The 12,965-nt window shown below is 40.0% G+C and overlaps 2 protein-coding genes across 3 annotated transcripts in view; both read right to left on the bottom strand.

Moving 5' to 3' along the window:
* LOC146497066 (tripartite motif-containing protein 16-like) overlaps window positions 1-12,965 on the bottom strand; it is a 112,049-nt gene that overhangs the window by 68,733 nt on the left and 30,351 nt on the right. The gene's annotated exons all lie outside the window — the stretch shown is intronic.
* LOC146497073 (tripartite motif-containing protein 16-like) lies at window positions 8,555-12,081 on the bottom strand. 2 transcript variants are annotated; one of them, XM_085140719.1, is made up of 2 exons: window positions 9,892-12,081; window positions 8,555-9,184 (listed from the first exon to the last, which is right to left on the bottom strand). In XM_085140719.1, exons 1-2 carry the CDS (start codon window positions 10,693-10,695, stop codon window positions 9,128-9,130), a joined length of 861 nt encoding a protein of 286 aa, XP_084996845.1. In that variant the 5' UTR covers window positions 10,696-12,081; the 3' UTR covers window positions 8,555-9,127. The 2 variants fall into 2 exon arrangements, with proteins under 2 accessions (XP_084996845.1, XP_084996844.1); XM_085140718.1 differs by having other exon boundaries at window positions 8,555-11,029.

The following is a 12,965-nucleotide window of genomic DNA, read 5'->3' as shown; positions in this document are numbered from 1 at the left end:
TCACGTTTTTGATAGTTATGAAGACAGAATATGTTTTAAGGTCATGCTAGGCGGTTGCTATGGTGGTTGCTGTGGACTTGGGTGGACCGCGTCCGATTCCTGTTATTAGCTGTCCGCCGTAGGAAGGCTGCGTTCCATTTACAAGTAGTGACAGTCTGCCGCAACTCGAACTCAAACCCCGCTTTGTTCTTTAATTATAGGCCTTTTATAGCCGTTCATGACACGCACACACACACACATAAAGCACTTTGCCTCACAATGACAGTGCAACTTTACCTAACCTAACCTTTAAAGTATCTGATATAGGATAGAAAAATGAAGCAACCAGAGATTTAATGATGAAGACTCTGGGTTCTGTAGTTCACGTTTTACAGTCCTGAATGACTCTTTGCATATAATTTATTGAAGAGGACTTTAGAATGCACTTTACATTTAGACTGTTGCTGTTTAATTTTTTACATTGTTGCTGTGTTATGTCATGCATAAGGTTCACCTGCTGGGGGTTTGATGGATCAGCTGGACAATACAGTCAAAGACAGACTTCATTCATCATATGCAAGAATCCTAGTTGGATTTTTGTTGTCACTCATATTTTTGAACCAAATATTGAAAACAATTCTGACAGACTGGATACCTGGTCATGTGTACATTACCTTGTACTCAAGCATCCCAGGACAGAGCCCTGCCCCACCATGAGCCTGGGTGGATACGTGGTTATAATTTAAAAGGACCGATACTGAATATGAATATTTCATGAAAATTGAATTATAATACAAATTAGTAATAAGGGTTTCTCTGCGCCCTTATCTACCCCATACTCAAAGAGCTGCGGGCAGAGAGGGTGACAGGAGAGGATGGCACTGAAGAGAAGATGCTCGGTTTCTGGAGTCTCCTGGTCCTGTCAGTATTAGTAGGATGCATCTGCTGTGTCTTCTCGTGGATGCTCACCTACCTTGACTCGTTCCAGCCTGGTATGGATTTCCCAACACTGCGGACAGTGGCCCACGTCAGAGACGTTTAATATTGATTACATATGTCTGAATTGCTAACCCTAACCCTAGCTCAACAGACCACAATGCCCTGTCAGTATTATTACATGCTGTGAACATAAGTAGCTTTGATCACAGTTTATGTTGTAAAAGAGAAGGAATGTTGAAAAAAGATCAACATTGTGATATTATTTCTTCCAAACTGACCAGAAACATGCTTGTCAGACTCTCACAGCAAAGGATCAGACTCACTGTGCATGACGGCTCGGGACAATGATGTCTGTTAGATTGTCAGTTGTTTAGTGTGCTTCTGTACAGTTAGGGTCACCGTCTCTATTTCAGAATAATTAATATGCGGAAAACACTAAAAGTTGATTGCCTTCCAATATTCTAGCATAATTAAAAAAATTAGACTTTGTAAGTACATATTGTTACAGTCCTAATTCCAATATGATTCCTCATAACTCCTGCTTTGAAATACTGAACTTTAAAATTTACCTGATGAAAGATCATTTACAATGGCACTCTGTCAGGATCATTCTGACTATAAGATCACTGTATTAATCTGAATCCTTCTGAAATGTGCTGTGAATGAATGCTGATGCAACTCACTGTGGGAAAGCTGTTAATAAAATGAATCTGTGACACATGCAACACATTCACAGAGGAAGAGGACACAAAGGGAGGACACGCAGAGGCTGTGTTAAAGTCAGAAATCCAAATCTTTAGTCAAAAACAGGCGGCGGTTACAAACAGGAAGACAAGCAGTCCATCAAACAGTCTACAGGGTCAAACATACAGAGAATTCAAACAGCAGTAAAAAATAACTGGACTCTGAAAAACTTAAAGCAATGTGTGACGCAATAAAAGTATATTCACTGTATTATCATCAATTACAAAAGAGAAAAAGAGAAAAGGAGAAAAACGATGATTTCTAAGAAAATAAACCTTGATGGAAACATACAGAATGTAAACTGTGTGAGTTTGGTGAACTTTGTTAGTAACAAATGAGGAAAAAGAAGAGAGACAAAAACTCAGTATTCATTAATAATTAGAAAACATCGAAACATTCTGGTCGTGGATTTTTACAGTCTTAGTTCTGCTCGCTGTCATCATTATAATCATCATGATCAATGGTGAGGTCCTGAGGTGGGCGGGGCTGTCTCTGATGATGTCACCATGAAGGAACAGCATCTGGCACGTGTTGCTGAAACATCCCAGTACACTGGTGTAGTTTCCTCTCCAGCTGTTTGACACTTCAACATTAAGGGGAAGAAGAAGAAACAGTGTTAGGTCAGGTGACCACATGGTTTCTAAAATAACTGACAGGAAGTAACCAGGCCATTGGAAATGGATGGCATGTGTTTAGAGTTACTGTAGTTGGGTAACTCTACTTACCAAAAGCAGAAGCACACAGATGACAGATCAGATGCTGAATGTTGCAGGAACATGCTCACGTGTGGTGATCATCCAGCGCTGCTCCGGCAGGTTACACAGTCCAAGACTGATATGCTGCCCATCTGAGAGTTTGAAAACACACATGCAAAGATTTATTTTGTATTACAGTCAAAGTTGGATGTTCATCTTTGTCCTTTAAAAATGTTTGTGTATTTGAAAGCACTAACATTTAAGGATGACTTGGATCGTCTCCTTTAAAGGGGAGACAAGTGTATCCACTGATCTACGTCACTTTACCTGGATGATGACTCCTCTCTCCCTCACTCAGAAACACTCCTAATATAACCAAGCAAATATATAATAGTCAAGATTTACTTACATCATTACAAAAACAGCAAAAACATCTCCCTTTGATTCTATTTCTCCATTCCTGCTGAACATCAGGCAAGAAATATCTCAGTAAATCACAGTAAAATGTAAAGCACATATTTTCTCTGCTTTGTCTAAACTCTGCAGAGCCTCTGTCAAGAAAAACATATCTGTAAGCATAAAACAAATATACATTTCATAACACTGCACTGGACAAACCTCGGTCAGTTGATTTCCTCTGTGTAGTGCAGACGAGCATCAGTCAGCAAGTCGAGATGGTGAGATGGACTGGTGTCCTTTGTGACTCTGCTGGTTTTTCTGAGGAAACACCACCGTCTCTCCACACCGTCACCATCTGTGAGCACAAACTGCCGCTCTGCCAGCATGTAGGAAATCACATATCACACACACAGGGGTGAAGAACCATTAGAGCTCAACTTTGAATACTTTAGATCTAAACAGATCAAACTAGCTCTTAGTTTCAACAATCAGTGAACAGACAAACAATGATACTGATTCTGTATGAATACAATACGGTATTTTCAATTCAGGTGTCAAATTAATTTATTAAAACTAATACAGATATATGTATATATATTTTATTTTTGATAAATTCATTTGCTAAATTATAAGAATACATTTTTTTATTTTTTTTCATTTAACAATTGCAACTGAAAGAAATTAAATATTGAACAAAAATATATTGTCACATTCTGAGCATGCTCAGCACGCTGACAGACTTGAAGTTGCTACAGATTTTAAGAAGTGATAATTTTATTTTTCATCTGTTTAATCAAACATTTGATGCCTCAGCTGTCTCAGTCCTATAGCGTTCTGCAACTACAACTAACCTGAGGCTTGGATTTGGCTGCAGGTGCCCCTGTACATCCTTCTCAGCAGCACACATGTGGGTACCATTTAATCACACTTCTTCCTGAGCTTTGCTTCATCACAAGACCAAAGGTGGCATCCCGTGTCACGGTCTTATCATCATCCAGAAGAAACATTTGAAGAAACATCATGGAGAAGAAACATTTACACGCCTCCTGGTTTTGTTTTCTGATCCTGCAAAAAGACTGAGGACAACAAAGCCCAGAGAACACGAGATACACAACATCCAACATTCAGACTCAACAGCCTCCATAAATGAAGAGCACCAGGTTGGTTCAGTTATAGTAGATATAAGCATACTTCACATTACTGGGTATGAATAATAATGAGGAGGTAAACTTTGAAGATGCAGAGCATGATGTCCCATCATCAGACTGTAAACAAACATCCACCAGGCTTCTTTGCTGTCAGAGGTGATGATTCTCCCATCAGGGATCAGTAGAGTGTATTAACCTGTGGTATAAGCAGCAGTCACTGAAATATTACTGTTTCAGATAAGAAATCTAGCAGATAAAAGCCAGGGTGGGAGGGATCTCTGCAAACTGACTTACCTCTGCAAGTGTGAAGCTCAACAAAAATCTGACTCTCCAGTCACAGACAAACAAAAAACTCCAGCTGGGAGATAGAAAACGCTGTCTGGGTCTTGCTGGATGTTGCTGGTCAGAGTCCACACATTAGCAGAGTGCTTCTTGGTCCCACTGACCCATGTGGACAGCGACTGTGGAGAACTGTTCTGGAAAATGGAAAAGAGAATTAAAATAACAAAAAGCCAAACAGGATTTCCACAAAGACTCTCTTGGAATCAGCAATAAAAACACTGGTTCATATTTCAATTAAATATGAACAGGTTCCTTAAATGCACGCAGCTCAGATCTGATTTAATTGAATTTCCTTCACACAGCACATTTGTCCAGGCTGACAGGTAAACATAGAATTAATCTCAGGTAACATGACTCATAGTAGAGATTCAGTAAGAAAGATTGTCAGCTCTAATATTATTACCACACAATCCAAGGACACACCAACAGCTCAGATTTCTAGAACTATTTAAACAAATGTCTTCTGAATATTCAATTCAGGTTCACAGTGGGAGGGTGGGGGTGTCGTGGAATTTTTTAAATAAAGTCTGCAACACAGAAAGAGCTGTGATCAAGCTATTTATTACTGCGCGCAGGAGAGCCAACACACATCAAACATCACAGTTCAGTCATGTCAGCGCTGCCACAGAAGTGGTGCTCCTACTCCTTTATGCATTCCAAGGAAGTTACAAACTGATCCTACCACACTTCACGTGTCTCGTTATGAAACCTAACGGATCAATGGTTACGCTGTTTTGTGCCCTTGGCCTTATCAGCACCTGTAAAGGGATTTGTTTTCTCAAACTGCTGAAGTAAGTTCATCTAGTTTTAGAAACTTTCACTGAACAGTCTATAACAGTGTCACTAAGCATATGCATAAGCACTTAAAAACTTTAAATGAGAATAACAGAAAATTTCTATTACAGAGGCTAGAGCCTGTCCCAGTAGTCATAGGTAGAGCACACCTGGACAGGTCACCAGTCTGTCAGAGGACTAACACAGAGACAGACATCAGAGTAACAAATCTATTTAAAATGAATGTAAGTTTGCTGCAGCTGTATGTATGAACATGTGTTTCTGTGCTCACAGTCCACCTCTGAGGAACCTGCAGTTCATTTTAAGTCTACTTTAAACAGACCTCACAAAAGGCTGATGTGGCTGGATCAGTACTCTGATTTAAGTGCGATACCTTTGGCCAGGGATTAATCTGGTGCATCGCTTCACTGCAGTCTTATGTATTTTCCCCACACCTGAATTTAAAAAAATACCGATATATACAAATAACAGCTTCAGCTGATGCAGCCTGACTCAATCCTAAATGTTCAGCACACAGAGACACAGAGGGACTGTTTAAAGTTTAGTGTTAACCTGAGTCACTGATCATTTACAGTATTACAGAGTCTGGCAGTCTTTGCATGATGTCCACGTCACTGTACGTTTCTAGCTGACTCTCAGGTGTGACAGGTGTGCCAGCAGGAAAGAGTAATAATAACCTGCATCCTGAGGTTTGTCATGCAGGATTAAAGGAGCCAGGCTTTGTTCACCCAGCTAGGATTGTATTTTACACTGACCCTGGGTCAGTATAAGTATCATACAGTTTAAACGAAGCACTGAAACTTGCACATATTTATTACAGATGCACTGAAGCTAATCGAGATATTTGCTGTCAATCTGTGGCTGCGATTAAACACTTTACTGGAAACTTTACTAACTAGTAACTTAATCAGTCATGACAGAAGCTAATATTTCTGTGCTAACATCGTTTAAACAGTAACAGCTTTACTCCAATATAAGCTAACGTTTACACCGTAACTTTAAGCTAGCACCATAAAGACGGTAAAACACGTAATAATATCTACAAATGCATCTTAAAGCTGTTATATTAGCACTCGGTGTATTACTAACATAACCACATTAACATTATTGACACTCGCTGACTTTTAATAGTCATTCTATAAATGCTGTCCGTTTAAATGGTCTTACCTGTAAACACTGCTGCATCCACCGGATTCCAGCCAGAGTGGATTCTGGAGTCTTCCCACGCTCCTGTTAGTGATCCTCCATCTGGATGGATGATAACAACCTTCTGAACAATCTAGCAGGAGATGGCCCATATCTATGGGACTGATTTGTGCTAATAACGCCCATTGTATGGACTGATAACAGCCGAAGCGGGTGAATAAAGTCACCCAGTCGCTAGCTGTGCCATTACCCAGCATACATCACTCCCTCCATAAATGCAATAAACGATACAAAAGTATCGTTCTACATGTTTTTCAGGTAGTTGTTTACATTATATAATTTATTGTGTTCAGTATACGTCACTACAATGTGATTTCGGAAATATATAAATATACAGACAACAGGCTCTTCCGCGCAATCTCTTGTCGTCAATAAGCAACGTTAAGGGAGCAGCATAGTATTCAATGAGAGGACCCTGCACGTCGATAAGTGAAGCAGAGGGAGCCTGACCATGCGTCACACATTTGACGAGTTGGGAGTGAGAACGTGTTGATTAAACATCTCACACAGCCCTTCATCTGTGACCCTTAGCAAACCCACTGGATATCTACCTGTACATAAAGGAGATCAGATCAGTTCCATCTAGACCAGCTGTAACAGGAAAATGCTGCTTACACTTTGATGCATCACTTTCAGTTTGTCATATAAGACAATATATCAGATTGAGGCATTATTTTCCTGCAGTGAGTAAATCTACTTTGTACTTTACTCTTTTCTTTTAGGTAAAGGGTCTAAACAGTACTTGTACACTGTGGAAATCCCATAAGAACGTCTCCTGAACTCTGAAAAATAACAAAACAAAGACTAAAAGGAGGTCATGGGTGCTGATGATGATGATGATGAGGAGGAGGAGTAGCATGCATTTAAAAAGTGACTGATGTCCTAGAATACAACAGAACAGTGTCTCTACAAACTTATGAAAACATGACAGTCTTGCATTAGTTTGTATTCTTATGATTTCAAAAAACGAGGGAAAAATCTCCTTGAAATCCACAATTCCTTTTTGTTATTTCTTAGTGTGTGACGTATTTTATTGCCTTTATGATTGGTGCAAACAGTTTCCTGATTCATAATGGAAATAGATTTTAGACACAGGAGGAACACGCAGTGATCAGCAGGAGCAGCTTGGAGTCCAGTCTTCTTCACACTGAGGAGGGACATATATGCAGGAACAGTTGTCATAACTGTTACAACCACCAGATGGCGAAAGAGTCCCACTGCAACTTTAAGCCATGAAGGATGTGTCTCGATGTTTGCTTGTGATAAATCTGCTTTATGTGAGTCTTTTTCAGAAAGTAACAGTAATATGTCTGATTATATGTCTTTAATCAGTAAAGTCTCGCTTTGCTAGAAATAAATAAATAATAAAATTGTAAACATGCAGCTGTATGTTAGAAGTCAAAGGGTCCTTAAGTCTTCTGTAAACTGACGGGGATCAAATGAAGGACACAAGTATCTGTTCTTACTCTAATAAATGCTGCTTTAATATCCAACAGACTATTTTCCTTCCTCATCAGCAGTAAACAGCTCGACTGCGTCTGTGCATTTGTGTCCTCCATACTTGTTTACACAGACATCTCAGGCTTGATGCCACGATGCAGTGTAGAAACCTGACAACCCTCTGACTCATGTTCAAATGTTCAAGGACATTTCTCAGGATCATGTATGACCCCTTTTTGACATTTGGACTTTCATTAATAATATTTGTGTTTCTGAGTCATTTTTGTGGAGACTTCTGTCCAACGTAGTGTCCAAATGAAGCCTGAAGCTTTTCTTCACCCTCTTGTCAGATGGTCAGCAACAAAACTCTGTTCCAACCAATGTCTGATAAGAGATGAGACACAGCAGCTGAGCAAATGATCATTTCATGCTGAAGACATCCTCAGACAGAATTAAATACATACATAAACACAGCCTGGTGCCAATAACACAGCTAATGACACTGCTGTATCACTGGCTTTACTGATTAAAGACCATATCTGAAGGAAATCTTTGAACACAACAGAAAGTGACCTTTTAAACCTGCGACACTGATGCTGCATTCAAGGACCATTAAAAACATCTGAAAGGACTTAAGAACATCAAGAAAATGTGACTTGTTTCTCTGTAATGAAGCTGTTTTAGTGAAGAAAGTTGAAAGGTCACAGAGCGACTGCTGAATCTTCTGCTCTAAACATGAACTCTGAACTTTGTGATGCTTCAGGAGGAAAACTGCTTCAGTTATTCTCTCAGATTAGTTTCATATTTTCTGCATCAGATTTGAGTGAGATCCTGGAATGAAGACAGAAGAAAAGACTTTGTTCAACGTTTGATTTATAGTCAAACCTTCCAGTTTATTCACACAATAAAACATCAACACAATATATGAATTCATTCATTAAAATCACAGTTTTTCCTCATTTGTTTGATGATTTTGACAAAAACAAACACAAACACACACACATGGTCTGCCATACTCATAAAGAGAAATGTCGACATTTTTCAATACAAATATTCCAGAAACATTTAGAGGATAGAGAAGTTTACATTTTCATGTGGAGAAATATTTTAGTAAATCAAAATGATGATGAGCAGTGATAGCCTCCATAAACAGTCACAGGAAAGATCTCCTTTAAAAACTCAGAAACATCAAGACAACAACTAGAAGATGTGGAGGTACCACCCATAATGTTTGACTGACAGCTGATCTCTGTGCAGAAATGATGGAGAGAAAATAAAATGAAACTAAAATACAGATTTAAACCCACAATATGAAAGACTTCAGTCTATTTCACTTTAATCAACTCAGCTGTGCCTCCAACATTATTGTAGTAAATCCTCAGTCCAGCATAGAGCGGCTGAGTGAATGTGGTCTGGACTCTGTGGAGGAGAGTCATGGTTTCAGAGACGCTGTAGAAGGACAAAATACCTGCTCTGTGATCCAGGTACACTCCTACTCTGGAGGAACGAGGACCTGAGACAGGAGTTTCAATGTTGTTGTACCAAAATGTATAACTGTTGTTGTTACAATCTAACGACCAAGATTTGTCATTACGTCCAAATAAAGATTCATTACCCAATCCTTTCCTGCTGATATTCTTGTATGCGACTGCTACATAAACTTTTCCCCCTCTCCACTCCACCTCCCAGTAACAACGTCCAGTCAGACTCTCTCTACTCAGGACCTGACGCCACCAAGTGAATCTGTCTGGATGATCAGAATAAGACTGTTGTTCTTCCATTAATGTTACTTTTCTGTTCCCCTCTGATAATAACAGCTGTTTGTTTGCTGTGTTTGGATCCAGTGTGATTTCACATGAATATTTTAAGAATTCAGCTCTGGTCTTTGGCTCTGGTGGATCTGACAGTAAAACATCCACTTCAGTGACTGTCAGTGAGATGTTTGTCCATTCCTCTCTCAGAATGTCCTGTAGTTTATCTCTGACCTCTGACACAGCTGCTGTCACATCCTCAAAGTAGCTCAGAGGACGGATATTGATGCTGGATGAGTCTGTAGACTCACTGAGTGCTGACAGTGAGGGGTAGTTGTGTAGAAACTGGATGTGATCCTCTGTGTGTGAGAGCTGCTTCAGCTCAGCATCTTTCCTCTTCAGCTCAGTGATCTCCTGCTCCAGCTTCTCCTGAAGCTCTTTGACTCGACTCACTTCAGTTTCCTGCTGGGATCTGATCTGCTGCTTCACATCAGAGCTTCTTTTCTGGATGAGATGGATCAGCTCAGTGAAGATCTTCTCACTGTGCTCCACTGTTTGATCAGCAGACTGATTGATGGCCTCCACCTCCTGTTGAAGCAGCTTCACATCTTTCTCTCTGTCCTGGATTCTCTGCTGGATGTTTTGTCGACTCACCTCCAGCTCTCTCTGCCTCTCAGTCCTTTCTGCTGCAGCTGAGACTGTGTCGTGGCCTTTATGTTCATCCACAGGGCAGAGATAACAGATACTCTGCTGATCAGTACGGCAGAACATCTTCATCACCTCATCATGACGAGAGCAGATGTTCTCCTGGAGCTTCTTGGAGGGCTCCACCAGCTTGTGTTTCTTTAATGGAGCTACTTCATAATGAGTCTGAAGGTGTTTCTCACAGTAAGAAACCAAACACATCAAACAGGACTTAATTGCTTTCATTTTTCTTCCAGTGCAGACATCACAGGCCACATCTTCAGGTCCAGCATAGCAGTGATCAGCAGGAGCAGCTTGGAGTCCAGTCTTCTTCAGCTGCTCCACTAAATCTGCTAACATGGTGTTTTTCACCAGGACAGGCCTCGGTGTGAACGTCTGTCTGCACTGAGGGCAGCTGTAGATTTTCTTCTCTTCCTCTTCATCCCAGAAGCTTTTAATACAGTTCATACAGTAGCTGTGTCCACAGGGAATAGCCACCGGATCCTTCAGTAGATCCAAACAGATCGAACAAGAGAAGGTTTCTCGGTCCAGCTGAACTCCTTTCTGCGCCATTTCTCCTCTCAGTGTCAGTGACTGTGTGAGTTTCACTTCCTTATAACTGAAACTGGTCTGAGCTCTGACAATAACAACATGAATTTCTGCAGTGAATGGGGAGTGTCAGCTTTTCCACGTCACCTCATTGGTTACATTCAAACACACGTGTAGATTGTCGAGGAATCGGGAGGAAACAAGGAAATAGGTGGAGAGAGAGGAGGTGCTAAGTGAGAGAGCAGGAAGAAGAGGGAGGGTTATCAGGCTGTAATTTATTCTAGGAAGAGTATGTGTTCAACCCTTTTTACAGCAGAGATCATTTCTGAGTTAAAATACTTGTCAGAGTTGTGTTTAAAAAAAAAAATCACCTGACTTTCTCACGTAAATTTGCTGCACTAATTGCTTTTCTTTCTCATTCAAATAGTCCAGATGAACACAAATTACTGACAGCTTATCAGAGACTGATAGACCAACAAGATGGGAATCTTTTTCTCTACATTTTAAACTTTTGGTCAAGAAGAGTAAAAGACAGAATAAGGAATGGAGGAAATTTCCAAATTTATTTTGGGTAAACTAGAAAATTAGCCAACACTTACTGACATTCATAACCTTTTCCTTTTATGTTAGGAAGACTGGATGCTACCCTGGTCCTTTTTGCCCTCTTCTGTTTTGCTGTCCAAGTTGCTTTTGACATTTAAACCTTAATAAATTAAAAGTTGTCTCAGCTCAACTGTATTCAGCTTAGAATGAGGGTGCACATTGAAATTTAGAGTCAAGAAAGTTTACTGTCACAGCACTTTGCCTTATTTAGAAAGTATAGACAACACAATATAAAACCAATATCATCCCCCAGTATAAACACTCTGACTAGACCAAAGTTTATGGGCATTAGGGGAACATAAACAGAACTCCACATACCTAAACTGTGTCATCAGGGCTCATGGATGGAGTCACCTGAGAGGCTCTAGCGCACCCTGCTATACTCCTAACATCTGTGCTCAGACTGCAGCAGTTCTGCAGCACTAAACCTGATCTTTTCCTGCTTTCTACAGTAACTTGAGCTTTCAGCCTGCTGTCTGTCTTCATAGATGGCAGCTTTAAACATCATGAGAACTGCTCCCATCCACCGATAATGAGTGCAGCAATGTTTTGTTCTGTTGGGCTGTGACCCACTACCCCTCACAACGCTCCTCTCTCCAGACTCCCACATTACTGATTGGTCACCTCCTTTGAAACTTCCTACAGGTGCACTCACTGCTGCTCCCAGCTTCCTCTCTACAGTCAGTAATTATTGCACTTAGTGGTTAGTATGTATGGAGGCTCAGTATGTCTCTGAGCCTCCATACATACTTACCATGCAGGTGATTTCTAATCAAAGTTTTCCAATGTTTGAGTTTCAACTTCCTGACAACAGCTTAATGTTTTATTTTCTACTTTTCTTTGTTGTAAATAAAGTGTAATCAGACAGTATAGGGATTGTCTATCGTTTGAACACGAGTAACCTAATTTAATAAGTGATCTAAATCTTTGTTTAACCTTTTTATTTATTTAAGAAAGAATGTAAAAAAAAAAGTAGTGATGGCTGAAGCTCCAGCATATGTGTCAAAAAATCAACACACTGCTTCAGAAACACTGTGCCGAGGCTTGGTTTCCCTGAACAGAGTCGTGTGATCAATGACATTCGGAGCTTCATTCAGCATGTTGCTTCAATTCCTGACTCGTTGGTTTATAAGGCATTGAATCATTGGTGGGATTTGTGCTGTGTTTTGGTGATTTTGTGCAATAGAGAGCGAATCACTGTGTGACATAATTAGAGACATGGAGCCAGGAAGAAAGGACGCTCTCCATATTATTAAATAAAAACCAGATCATCAGCATTTCTGCTCCCAGGCTTAAAATGTGCATAAGAAACATGATATACATATACTTATATTTATAGAGGTTATAGTATATTATATAAACGTACCTGTCCACTGGTTAATTATATAATCAGGTGGCAGCAGGGACCTCACAGCACAAGCATTACTCCCAACCTATTATAAGATTGTGTTGCACATTGTTACATATGAAGTATTTTTTTATTTTAATTAATATAAAACATCAAGAAGTCACAAGCAAAAGGAAAAACACCATGGCATATCAGCCCGATATCAGACAGAACTGTCACATGACATCAAACATAATGAAGCAGTTAATCCTACGTTGTAGATTCAAGTTTTTGGCCACCAGATGCCGTTAAAGAGGACTGTGTTGAAAAGCTTCGAGTTATGAACAGTTTTCAATACTAACTT

This window comes from Neolamprologus multifasciatus, chromosome 18, assembly GCF_963576455.1.
Source record: "Neolamprologus multifasciatus chromosome 18, fNeoMul1.2, whole genome shotgun sequence".
Lineage (NCBI taxonomy): Eukaryota > Metazoa > Chordata > Actinopteri > Cichliformes > Cichlidae > Neolamprologus > Neolamprologus multifasciatus.
The sequence above is the reverse complement of the archived record's forward strand: the minus strand, read 5'-3'. Positions and strand labels throughout refer to the sequence as shown.

Coding starts and splice junctions, on each gene's coding strand:
- LOC146497073 (XM_085140718.1), bottom strand. CDS start 10,695: ATGGCGCAGAAAGGAGTTCAGCTGGACCGAGAAACCTTCTCTTGTTCG.